General features: G+C 39.5%; 1 protein-coding gene across 1 annotated transcript in view; it reads left to right on the plus strand.

Moving 5' to 3' along the window:
* Positions 1-13,664, plus strand: part of si:dkey-237h12.3 (teneurin-3) — a 145,524-nt gene that overhangs the window by 34,828 nt on the left and 97,032 nt on the right. The window contains exon 5 of the mRNA XM_040120290.1: positions 1,915-1,923. Within this exon, the coding sequence (XP_039976224.1) occupies positions 1,915-1,923 (9 nt within the window). The remainder of the gene's footprint in view (positions 1-1,914; positions 1,924-13,664) is intronic.

Raw genomic sequence — 13,664 nt, forward strand, 5'->3', positions numbered from 1 at the left:
TAAGAGTCAAGACGTATCGTCCTCTGCTGCTTCAAGTTTTGATAATTATTTTATGAATCTTCCTCTTGTGAGTACCACGACTTTATGGATATGCAATATTAAATCACCGGAGTACCAGTTTAAGCTAGGTAATGGTGTGAGGAAGCTCAGTCAAGTAAAGTTGGTCTGATATTTTTATTCTCTTCTAGACAGAGTCTTTCAAAGACAGTCAGTGTATACATTTATGATATTCGGCAGGGACAATATAATGCAATCAAAATCAGGGACACTATGCAACCCAAACACTTCTCTGATAGCTGTTTGAATATTGTATTTTATAAAAATGCTTAGCATGGAAGCAGCAGAGGATAATGATGATTAACAAGTATTTATATTCCCCCTTATTTAGGCTACATTGAAAAAAAAAGCTATCAAGGACTCTGCCTTTTCTAGTGCACGGAGGACTTTGTGATATAAACTACTTCCTTTTGATTAGACCCCAACGTTCGTGAAAGTGTGCCTCTATAAGAAGTCAAATATTTTGCCTTCTTTTTAAAATGCTGTCAAAAGTAAAGAAACCTCACCGACAGGCTAGCCAACAAGATTAGATCAAAACAAGGATCGGATAGCTTTAGTTCTCATCCTCACATTGACAGAGACAGTGTAAAAGTGCAGCATAACTGACTAATCTTTGGTGTTCTCATTGTTCTGATGTTCAAATTCATCTGTGATCAAAACATCAGAGCATGTGATAGGAACGTTTTTGATGGTAGATGTTGCTATTGCTTCAGTATTTCTTCTGCCTGCAGCAGTATGCATCTCATACCGTTACACTATACATACACTACTGTATGTTTTATTGAGCTTAAGATATCATGAAATATGAAATGAATAAGACACACAAAAGATATTATGTATGTAGTGTTTGTCAGCCAAACAAAGATAAACCACCAAATGAGATAAATCAAATAGTGTCAGACTGAAGGAGAGACGTTTAAAAGTGGCACGTTAAGGTCTGCTTACAGTAACTCAGTGACAGTCTCATGAATTCACATCAAGGTTTTATGTTAAAGCCTGTCACGTAGCTCGATAATCTCTGTTAGATACCATTCTAGATTTTTGTCTTTTAAGGGAGGCAGCCAACCTCTCCCTCCCTCCCTCCCTCCCTCCCCTCTTCTCTTCCCTTCTCCCGCTACTTCTTTTGAGGGGTAAACACACACACAAAGCTCCTCAGCCTATCATCTGTGACCGGCGCTACAGCCAGACAGTGTAACACGATCCATGATAGAGTGGTGCAAATCGCCCAGCGCTTTTCGTCTACCATCTCACACAAGGAGGGGGAGAAGCCTGTGAGATAGGTTGAGTTTAAAAAAAAAAAAAAGAGGAGGAGGAGGAGGAGGAGGTGAAGAGCTGGTGGAGAGTGCGGCAGCGGTAGCTGGCAACTAGAACGATGCTGGTGTGACTTTCCGGTCCACTAGGTTTTAACCCTTCTGACATCGCCTGAGTGCCATCCATGTGTCAGTGCAATAGTGTTCCCTGACAGTGTGTGGCTCGTCTAGCAGCAGTGGAAAGAGGAGGAGACTCCGAAGCGTTTGTAAATCCAATACAAAGCAGCATCGCAGCCTGAGAAGTGGATTGATACAGTAGAAGCCTCAGTGGGGAATTGGTACAATCATTATTTAAGGTAACACACCAACTTCTTTGTAATCCTTTTATAATGAGCGTGAAAAAAATTGACCCAAATTCTAATTGGATTCTAATTTTACTGTATTTTATCTGTGTCGTTGTTATGATGGACATCCGTGCCGGCAAATCTGGAGTTGAAGATGTATTGCATCCGTCAACAACTTGTATGTTGAGAAATAATGTATAATGCATTACAAGGGCTGTATACCAGCAGCTCTTCTGTCAGACTGGGCCTTATTGTTACTGCAGAAATCTACAGTCTGTTCTATTCCTTTCAATACCCTAGTGAATTTAATTTTGTTCTTCTTATGAGGGGGAGGTGTGTGTTGTGTTTAAAATGGTACTGCAGCCTAACACGCGTAAATTGATAATACAGTATCTTGCACTTGGCCTAAATCCATGTCCACAGGCTTGGAAATATTTACATTAAGGAATAACTGAAGGCACATTTTGGATTTTATCAGTGTCACGTTGCTTCAAAGTCACCTAGAAACATTTTTAATGAGGTGTTTGTTCAAATTCATTCCTGTTTTACATGAACACACAAGGTATAATGATTATAGTTTCTCTCACATCATCAGAAGCACTGCTTGATTATGTGGAACAAATGAAGGAAAGGGATTTTAATATTGTATGAAATACAATATTAGAGTATATTGCCTTAAGCTCTCTAAACTGCCACAGAGCGATAGGACATTATACTTGTATTTCTTGGCTCATGCTCCAAAAGAAACTGCTGCTGTTTTTAGAATTCCTCACACATTCAGTATTTAACATGACATCCATGAAGTATTATGGGTAATGTATGCAAACAAGGTACCCTAGGTGTCGCTTCGGGGTGTTGACTTGCCTTTGATTAATCATTTCGGCTTGACGTCATGGCCCTCGTGGACAGAGATAGATTGAAGTGCTTAGCAGACCAATAGCTACAAAGACAAAGAGTAATTGGTGTGGAAGGAGTGGTGGCCAATGGAAGCAGAGCAGATGCATGGGCAGAGGAATCCTGAGTGCGGCAAAGGGTCACGCAGGGGCATTCCCACATACCTTTACAGGTGACAGGTTAATACGAGCAGGTAAATGCAATGAGCCTTTCCTCCGTGGGCATCGCATCTTATGAGGCATCGCAATGAGTTATTCTCCGGGCCATAAGGTGAGTCGTGGAGCAGGGCAGGTATGTTTTTAGCTGTCTGAATGAGTGGGAAATGATTTATTGCATTGTGCATTTATTTGTTCATTTTAACATCCTTTAGCTGTGTGATTTTAAAGCTGCAGTCCCCATGGTGTTATTGGTTTATCCTTAGCTGAGTTTTGGTTGTGTTTGCCCGTGCAGCCATGTGCAGGGGTAATTGAGGGGGTGGGCACGCTGCTGAGGAGGTGGGTATATTGTGTTTCAGCCATCTTTATATGTGTCAGTGGTAATTAAATTGAAAAAAGTGGCTTTGTGTCCCTGGAGATAGAGGCAAATGTACCTCTGTACATGCTGAGTGGTATATGCTGGGGGAGAGCTAAAGTTTTAATGGTGGTGTTCAGTATATGTGCAGTCAGAATAGCAGTAATGACTTCAGTATCATAAATCATAATGGGTTGATGGACCATCAATACTTTGCACAGGATTGCTTTTGATTCATGGTTTTCTCGATGGACTGAAGCTGCTCGGCATTCGCATTAGGAGTGAGGTCTGAGCAATTTTTGTTTTAATTTTCTTATCTCGTGTTTCACCAGGCAGCTCTGCCAGTCTTATTCTCATCTTAGTCTTACGGGCAAACACATGTCAGGACTTCAGGGCCAGCGAGAGACTTAGTGAGTGAAAAGGCTTTTGTGCATGATGATGTGGTTTGTGGATCAAATCTTCCATAATTTATGCAATGAAAGGTTGAACTTTTGTTTTATTTATGTAATGTCAGAATGAGGGCCGTTTGTGTCTGTTCACTGGGCAGAGCTCAATCTCTCCTTGTGGACCTCTGACCTCTTTATGTCCTGTTCAACTCCTATCCAGTGGTGAACCACATCAGCGACTTTACCTCTCAATAATAAATATCAGGAAAAGTCACTCAAAATACTTATATTTTATACTAATAATCTGTTTTCAATCCCTGAACGCCCGTTAGTTTACTAATCATTTTATTTTCTACATAAGGACTGAGACTAAGTGCCCACGAGGCAAGCACAATGAAACGAGAGTCAAGAAATCTCGATTTTTACATATTTATTTCAATGAAAAAACCGAGAGGCAAAAAAGTTTAAGGATTATTTTATAGCATTTGTCGTAAGGAGGTTTTTTTGCATTTAAATTCCTGTCCCTAATGCATAGAGATAAATGGATACATACATTCATGCATGAATATGCGCGTACTGTAAGCTACATGAATATATACATATTTCGTGTAAATGCAGTAAAAAACTGTACATTGTTTGTACAAATACACTCAATAGATTAATAGGTAGATGATTGCATTAATAATGAAAGGCAGAAAAAGTGCCTCTACCGCTTCCTCAGCAAAGGTGACAATATTTGTTATACATTATCTTCATATCCACATCTGAAACAATCTTAATAACATTTTTGGAAAGCATGTGAGTGTGAAATTGTCCACAGAGTGATGTCATCTGGGAGAGAGTGAACACTTGTTTTTAATTATAGCTCAGGAAAAAAATTGCGGATGAGAAATCAGCACACCTGAAAGCTTCAACCAGTGTCTGTTGGGAAAAGTTAATTAAAATATGAAACATAATTACAATGAAAACCTCAAATGTGAAAATTAATAGAATATTGAGAATTATACAAAATACAGATATAAATACAGATTCAAAGTTGTACACTTCATTTGTATAATAAGAGCAGTGATTGTGATTGAATGAAGTTTACTTTTTCTGGTGACTTTACTATTATAGTAACACAAACAGTATTGACATGGACTGGTGCTCCATTGTCCTTTAAACAAATACTAGACATTGCTGTTCGATGGCTTTTTTCTTCACCTTATCAAACACTCAACTAAATTCAGGCTGAAGGCTGGTTTCCCTTTATGTGCCAACTTGAAGGTTGGCTGCTTGAGGCTCACAGCTCAAAACTAATTTGGAAACTGAAAAAATAAACTAAAAAAACAGATGTGCTAGAAGTTGGATTTACTTACAGTACACAGATGTCCATATTGATTTTAAAAAGTAAGAGTGTTCCAGTAGCTGTTTATTTGCCACAGTCAGGACAGACTTTCAAATAATGACTATTAAATGAATAGCATCACATTTATTTTCATTGTCACTGATGGAGGAAATATTCAAATTCTTTACTTACAACAAAGTAGCAGTACCTTACTGTAAAAAGTACTTCATTACAAGTAAAGGTCCTGCATTAAAAATGTAAGAGTATGTAGGTTTGATTTGCAAAATGTATATTAAAGGTGCTATTTGTAAGTTTTTGCTATCGCTACAACGTTAGCAGTAACAGCTGTTTACTTACCAGTCTAGAAGAAACGTTTCGAGTTCAGCACCAAACTTCTTTCCTTCAGTTGCCAAGAGCTGTCTCCAGCGGTGGAAGGCAATGCCACTGTTAACGTTTGTTTTGCCTCTATTTCCATCACTTCTTCTTTATCCTTTCATGTTGGACTGAGGGCAGACTGGACACTACATTGACACCCTATCTCCTCTTGAGGTACAAAGTGGTATTACGAGACGGGACGGGACAGGGCTAGCTGGTTAGCATGCTAACTTCAGTAGATATCTGTGCAACACAATACATAGACGTCTTTGACGTAGCGTCAAAACTGTTATTTTTTCACATTCTGTTGATAATTTTACTTATTTCTTGAATGTTTTAAACTAAAATACTTAGATGTAGCACCTTTAAGTATCAAAAGCAAAAGCACACAATGCAGAAAATTACCCCTGTGAGTGTTATTATTACATTACATTATAATTACTGAGTATCAAAGTGTATTAGTGATTATTAATTCATTAATAGGTAAGTAGTATTTTACGCTTGTAGTTGGTTGAGGTGAAGTTAGTTTTATATATTTATAAAATGATCATAGCTGTTTAGCTATATTTGGTGTAATAAATGTGTTGTGCACTGTCCCGGTTAAATAAACAACAAAATAAAACACTAAAATAAATGCTTTCTATGTAAATATCTTAATTTTTAAAGTAACCAGTAACTACAGCTGTCAGATTGATGTAGTGGAGCAAAAAGTACAATGTAAAGTAGCATAAACTGGAAATATTCAAGTAATGAAGTAGATAGATAGACAGGCCTTTGTATCTTTAACCCTCACATGCTGTACTATCATTTATCTGTGTTGACCGTCACTGGTCACCTGCAGACCAGTACAAACTCCTCTTCAGAATATTTCATACTGGCCAAAGTTGAGATTAGTCCCAATAAATGGTGTGCTATCATTTGAAGGAACAGTAGGGTAAGACGTGCCGGGTTCCGAATGCTTATAACAGTTATTTTTGGTTTTGATATACCATATCTTTGTATTTGACCTTTAAATTCAGTGTTTATTCCAGTCTTGTATCATTGGCAGGGTGGTGACATAATAACAACAACCATTAGACAAAAAAAGTTTCCTCAAAACTCAAGATAATAAAACTTTCTTAAGATGTGATAAGTTGTATTGAATTTTAGACCATCTATTTCGGCGTTTATGTTTCATTTTTGACTCAGTGTGCGTGGTTGTCTTGCTATAGTGACCAGAATTCACAAGGTAATGATCATCCTAGCCTCCTGTAATGGTGATGGGGAAGGGCCGGAGCCCCTGTTCCTCAGCAGTTTACTGCGGACATTTACGGGTATCATTATCCAAACAGTGATGCCAGTGGGTGGCTACCAGAGCTAGAGGTGAAATAAGCCATTTAGCTGCTTTATTATAGCAATCCCCAGCGCTTGCTGTTTTCACGTCTAGGGTCAAAGCTTAGCAGCCATCTAATCTTCCTCAGTCTCAGAGCATTCATTAGTGTGGCACTTGATCAATCAACACTGCTGCGAGCGCCAAAGTTTGATGCATTTTTAGATGAAAGTACATAACCATAATACCTGTTTAAATGATCATTGTTGTTTGCAGGTTCCCTTCGTGTTAAATTTAATTGACATTTAATATGAATTCAGATAGGCATGCTGCACAGTTGGCATTTATTATAATCATAGTTTGGCTGCAGACACAAAATTCAACACACGAAAGTAATAACTTTTTATGCTGTCTGACATATTTTTTTCCTATGAAAGTAAGTCTTCCAAAACTTTGATTACAACAAAGCCCCGTGTTTAGTATCATTTTGTAGAGAATTTTCAGGCTAGAAAAAATGTCTATGATACTATACAGACAAGCTATTAATATTTCTTCTAATACATCAAAATGTTTTTTTAAAATGTGTGCATTCCCTGAATTCCTGAATTTTTTTTTTTTTTTTTTCCCAGTTTTAATTGGCTCAGGTATCAAAAGGCAGTTCATAGGTTTCATCTACCAAATGCCAGGCCTGTCATCACATCTGCATACAACAGGACACGTCAGAAATCCTTGGCCCCTCCTTTCATTTGCCTTCACTCCTTTCATAATCAGGGGCAGGGGATGGGAACAGAGGCAAAGAGGAGCTTTTTATCCCTCAATAAAAGGCCACTTAGGCAGATAGTTCTCTCCAGACTCATCAGCTTTCGTCTTTTTTCCTGGCACCGCATAAAGGAGTTTGTGGAAGAGGGCAAACATTCCATCTAATTAAGGATACCTTTAATATAAGCTCACCTCTCTCCCCCATAATTTCACTTTGTGCCCATCTCTCCCGCCTCTCTCTCTCCCCCGCATCTGTCTCTCTCCTTCTGTCTTTTCTCCTTCTTATCATCCATCATAGGAAGCCCAAAGGTGCCCTTCACAGTTACTGTACCATTCTGGTTAGCTCTTGATACCTTTTGAAACCGTTGGCTCACCCACACTTTGATGTTGCCTTCAAATGGATACTAAGCAAAACTTTGAAGTCACAACCTAGATGCGGCCAAGAGTTTGAATCACCACAGTAACTCAACAGTTCACGAAATTTTTCGTTTGCAAATAGGAGTGCGGCACATCATTAATGTGCAGCATAATTGAAGTGGCAGCAATTTGAATGGGTTTTTTAGGAATCAGCATTATTTGTTTTGAAAAGGGAAGGGGAGAGAACAAGTGCTCTGTCTGACTTTGTTCTATTTCTGGGGATGGCTGCTGGAGGATTACTGCAAGTGGCAGAGTATTCATTATTTAGATGGCAGTAGCCGAGTAGGGAAGGGGTGGTTTCATAAACCACTTGACTATGACATGTGTGCTGCTATACTAGACGGAGAGACTTAAAAAAAAAGTTTCACTTCCAAAATTTTTTCTCCCTGCGAGGGCACTTGTAGCAGCTCTCTGCCAGAGACTGCTGAGACAGTCACACTAACTGAAACTGATGCAGCAAACTCAGATTGATGGAATTATTGAACGAAATCGCCGTGCGTTCTCACAGATTGCTCCTGATATATGCTTTAAAAGTCACAAAGCGTTCAACCAGCTGTTTCATGGGGCATGTCAGATATTATATTTTTAAATACAGCATCTTTGCCGCTTGTTATTACATTCAGAATGGCTGAGTTGAATATCCGCGGGAGGAAATCTTTGTTGAGCCTGGCTGATCATGAAATAATGACAGTTTTGTCTTGTTGTCTGGCTCCGTATTTGTTCAGAAAGATGACTGAAGATATCAGCGGTGACATTTTTAAATGGCCTAAGAGAATAATATGAATCTGAAATGAGAAAGCTGTGACAGTTATTTGTTGCAAAGAGAAAGCTGGCAATCTTTGCCGATATGGTGGGACACAAGCAAAGAATTTTCTCCCAACGCAACAGTAGCATTTCTGTTGGCTGAAGTGTTTACAATGACAGTTTTCAGCCTGGACGCAGAGAGGGTCCCGCCACTGTGATTAATGCACTGCCATGCCGCCATGGTGGAGTATGTCTCTCGGCGGTCTCCTTCCCCCTTCCAGTACTCCTCCCTGATATTTCACTAATGTGACTCGACAATGAAGAGATTGATAGTGATCATTATGCTGCTCTCAAAGAGTAATGTCACTTCCCAGCATGATCCAGCCAACTCCTAATTCAACTACTCGTGTGGGTAGCATATGAGAAGTGGTGGTGCTTACTGTACATACAAGTGGCTACGTTAAATCAGAACCTGTGACATTTCTTAATCACCTCCTCCTGCTGTTTTCACAAACTCCCGAAGCCCTGCTTGCATATTTAGTGTTGAATACCGTGCCTCAGTGTGGCTCTTTTTAACCAGGTAACTTTACACTGGAAGTATTAACATGGCAAACCAGGAGAATCAGCCCCTCACCTTAACATTTTTCAAGCTATATCACCATTTCCCCAGTACTTCCTGTACAAATAAAGGTGTGAGGGTCATTCATTTGTTTTCCCTTGCTCCAAGTCCTTACAGCTAGGTTGATTTGTTTATCTGTATGTGTTTAGCCCCTGGCCCCAATCTTCTGAGGGAGAAAGAGGTTTAGCATTTAAATTGGTTGATCCACCGCACATTTGCTAAACCTGTTTTTAAAGCATTACATTGATGAAAAGCAGACGGTAATCCCTGCGGGTGTGCGACCTTATCTGACTAAATACCTGACAATGAGATTCTATTGTCACTCCGGGAACACAAAGACTCTCAGTAAACGTGTCTTGCCATAGTTATTGACCTCCATTGCAGAGGGCTACTGTAGCCACAGGTTAGCTGGCTACAGGTATGATTTACAGTGTGACGTTCTGAGAGTGGAGACCGGTCTTGACCGCTAGCTACTGATGACATGGGATACTTCAAAGTCTCCCGAACTCTTTACTCCTCAGGACGCCGCGCACTGCTGTTAGCTTGTCTGCCAGATATCTGCTACAGTAAGGCCTCGGTGTCAGTCAGTGTCCAGAGTTGACTGAAGAGACTGCGTTAGCATACTAGCTTTCAGAGCTAATCCCAGGATCTCCTGTATGCATTTCTCTTCTGCTTATATCCACACTAACTGATCCTCTAGTTTCACACTTCCCATTTTATAGTTAGCCAGACAAGACATTTAGTCAATATTGTTGCCTATGAATATGTAGAAGACAAAGTGGCCTTCATCTCAATGTGGCAGAACTAAATCATAGGGATTACATTATTGACAGTGCCTTGAACAAACATCAGGATGAGGTCAAAATACATTGTCTTTCTTTATTTGCACAGTGTCCAGAACATGTTGAGGTTTTAAAGCAAGCAGACCATATCTCACTTGTGTTGTGTATTTTATGATGAATTATCATAATTCACTTTTAAACATCAGATCAGATATAATTTTAGTGCTGACAGGGAGAGAGGATTTTGTTGTGTGATCAGCTGTGGTATCAGATTGTGTCCGGCATTACAGATTGTCTGTGAAGCATATCTTCTGGCTGGGTGTACTGCATCTTAGTCCAGAGTTTTGGGCCCGTCTAAACTGCAACATTGGTTCAGTTTCTTCAAATTATTCAAGCACAGGTTGTGATAAATGGAGTGCCCTGCCATGATCCAGCTTCATACACTGGGCCGGAGATTCCACAGGCAAAGAGAAAAGATGAAATCAAGTCACACATGGAAAGCCTTTGCAAACAGTGAAAGTCCAGTGTGCATTATGGCTGAAACGTGATACTGGGAACAAGTGTGACTGCAGACTGTGGTACCAACTGTGGGTTTGCCGCTGTATCAATATGCCTTTGCGTCATTTTAATCTGGTCAAGGGTAAAGAATATACAGTGTAGTCATACAATATTAATCCTGGCCAGGAAACTTTACCAGCTGCTGCCTTTTATAAACTGACAACTTATGGTTTTGCTAAGCCATATGCTGTCTGCTGCCGGCTTTTCTCTCGGATTTCACTTCTCAGCTTCCATTGTCAGTCTTGCTTTGGCTTTCTATGGTCATAATTCTGATGGTTGTATTCCAGTGTGAAATTACTCAGCCGGGTGTGAATGTGGACCATCCTTTGCCTCCTACTGCTGCCATTTGGTGAGCGGGAGGAAAAGCACAGGGACCATCAGAGGAGACATAAAAAAGCTTGTGTGTTGACGACACCCCTCCCTTATCTAATTGGGGCAAAGCAAACATGATTAGACCCAATCTGAAGGACGATCATTGTCTTCCACAGCAGAGGCGTTTCACAGTCATGCACGTTCTGCTACGTGCATCGCTGTCAAATCAGCACCGGTTGACGACAATATCAAGCTGCTGTTTGTCAGTATGTTGTTTGTCGGTGCATTCAAAAACAACATTTGAGTGTTTTCTGATCTTCAACCTCTATGATGAAGGTATGGCTAAGTTTAAAACAACTGAAACTACTTAGAAGCAAAGTAAGTAAGATTAGGTAAGTTTTGGAAAGATCATAGCCATGGTTTAAATTTAGGAAGGATCTCCGTCATTGCTAATGGAAACAGACATTGATTGGACATAAATCCTGGTCTCCATTGTCAGGGTCAATCACCTTGTACATTCCAATCACCACACTATCTCCTGCTTCGGCACAATATACACATTAAAAGAGAAAAATTTCCTTTTAAACTGTTTATTTTCAATTTTCTTATTTTCTTCTGAGGCTGAAAGTATTTTGATTTGTAGTGTATGAAGCTGCTCTTTGTGTAATTTTTAAGCAAAAAATATAGTATCATTGTCTGGCAGAGAGAGATTTTCCTCATGGGGTAAACTCTTAGCCTCAGGAGTGAAATTTGATGAGAATTCTTAAAAATGTTCAGCACGATTTGCCCTGCTCAGTCAAAAGTTTGAAACTCTTAAATCTCAACCTTTGGGCAGTTGTATCTGGGGCATATGTGATTTGAACAAAGTTCATTTTCTCTGTTTACCAAAATGCATTGATTCAGGTGTAATTAATTCATTTCAATATTACGAAAACTGTGCAAATAATGCTTAGCTTTACACACTATATACACAGTATATCTGATATTTATTATTGATTTAAAAGCCCAAGGTGAGCGGTAAGCAAGCCCCCCAGTGATGAACATTTCCTCCCTGCCAGTCGAGTCATGACAAATACACAGCATGTTCCGAGCAGCACAGGACCAAATGCGTTCCATCTCAGATGCAAAGGCGTGAGGGAGGTGCTAATTGATGCCTGCTGTGGCACGAAACACAAATTTCATACTTTACAAGTAAAGCAACAAATCTGCAGATATGCACAGCCCCGTGGAGTCATATGAAGAGGCCGAATGGGGAAGGTGCACGGAGAAGCATAATGGATGCTGTCAACAAACGGCTGCTTAACACTCATTTGACCACTCACATATTATCATGAGCATGCAAAAAATACTTACCAAAGCTAATTATATCTGTAAATTTATCTTAATATATCTGTACAGTTGCTGTTTAGGCTGCATATTCTAAGGCTGCAGGAGAGGTAGATGTAGAGTCAGATCCATTATGGAGACAAAAGTTTACCTATCAGATTTGTTAGTACTCTATACATATACTCATCAGAGTCATTAAATAGCAGTTACTGCATTTGCAACCATTAACCCAAATGATAGTTTTTGCTACTTGTGCTGTGAGCTTCAGTAAGAATACATTTTGCACATCAAACATTTGGCTGATGTCACTGAAGTCACAATAAGTAGGCATCTAACAATTCGGCATCTTGCACAGTGAACAGATTTAGCTATTGCAGGAACTGAACTTTTGACCTTCTTGGAGAGGAATTCTAATTGTAGCCAGTCAACTGCTGGAAACAGTTATCACCCTTGTGTGCATCTGCACGATGAAGTTGTTCTCCCCAGTCTCTTTCATTTTCAAAAATAATCAGGATATTTATCACACGCTTTTAAAAACACAGCAGGTTTATGATGCTTGCTCTTAGCAAGAAGTAAACAGGCTGAGAGATGCACAGACAAACCTTGCCTGTCTCTTTCTTTCTCCGTCTCCTTCTATGAAGCCCATTTTGGAAAAAAAGCGATGCGGACACTGTGCCATCATTAGGGCTCTTTTTTTTTAAACAAAATATCAAAATGGAGCTGAGATTGAACCCAGAGAGAAAAGAGGGAAGGCTTGTTCAGAGCAGCAAATCACTGTAACACTAAGCGAAGGCAGGATCTGCAATTTGCAGGAGTTCTGTTTCTGCAGTCTTTTTACAGGAAATTGTTATCATTACTGTAGGCTATAAAGTTTGTTTGTATGTTCTTTATCTGTGATGATCAAGATACTTCTGAACACTTCTTGTTATCATCAGGTCAAGAATTCAATTTGTCCAATACTTACTTATGACCAAACATGCAGTTTACTGACGTTGCCGTGTGCCTCAGCTGTACTTTGTTAGCATACTAAAATGCTAAACTAAAACAGTGAACACGGCAAACACTGTAAATTACGGCCTCACAGAACCGCTAGCGTGGCTGTAGACTTCTACTCTTGTTTAAAAATGATTTAAAACTAGTTCTACTTCTCCCATGTCAATATACTGCAGTAGCACTTCTGATTAGTTTGTTAGGATTCGTATATTGTTTCTACATCATGAAGTTAGCCTTAATGCTGCACTTTGTTGTAAAAGTGCTTAGCAAGTCTGCTATGTTATAATTACTGTTACTGGTTATATTATTATCAAACTGTGGAAGGATGTTACTTTGAAGGCTACCTCATAGATCACTTCTCTTTGGTGCCAAATAATTCTTAAACAAGATATACTGTACGCACTGTTGCTCTTTTAAGCCAGCTATTTGTTGTAACATTCTGACACTTAATGAATATAAAGTGTTGCTCAACTAGGCTGTGAATGTGTCTGTGTGTGCGTGTGTGTGTGTGTACAGGGTGTGGTGAAGGTTGTGATAAGAAGGTAGTTGATAAATTGTTGTTGTCTGACTTGCTGTGCTGGAAAACACCCCTAACATATGGATGGAGGATTGGTTAAATCCGTTGAATTAGATTCAAGGCATTTTAGTGACCACATGTTTCCACGTCTGTTGTCCTGAGAGTGTTTTGGCTGAAAGTACAAG

Source organism: Xiphias gladius, chromosome 23 (genome assembly GCF_016859285.1).
Source record: "Xiphias gladius isolate SHS-SW01 ecotype Sanya breed wild chromosome 23, ASM1685928v1, whole genome shotgun sequence".
Lineage (NCBI taxonomy): Eukaryota > Metazoa > Chordata > Actinopteri > Istiophoriformes > Xiphiidae > Xiphias > Xiphias gladius.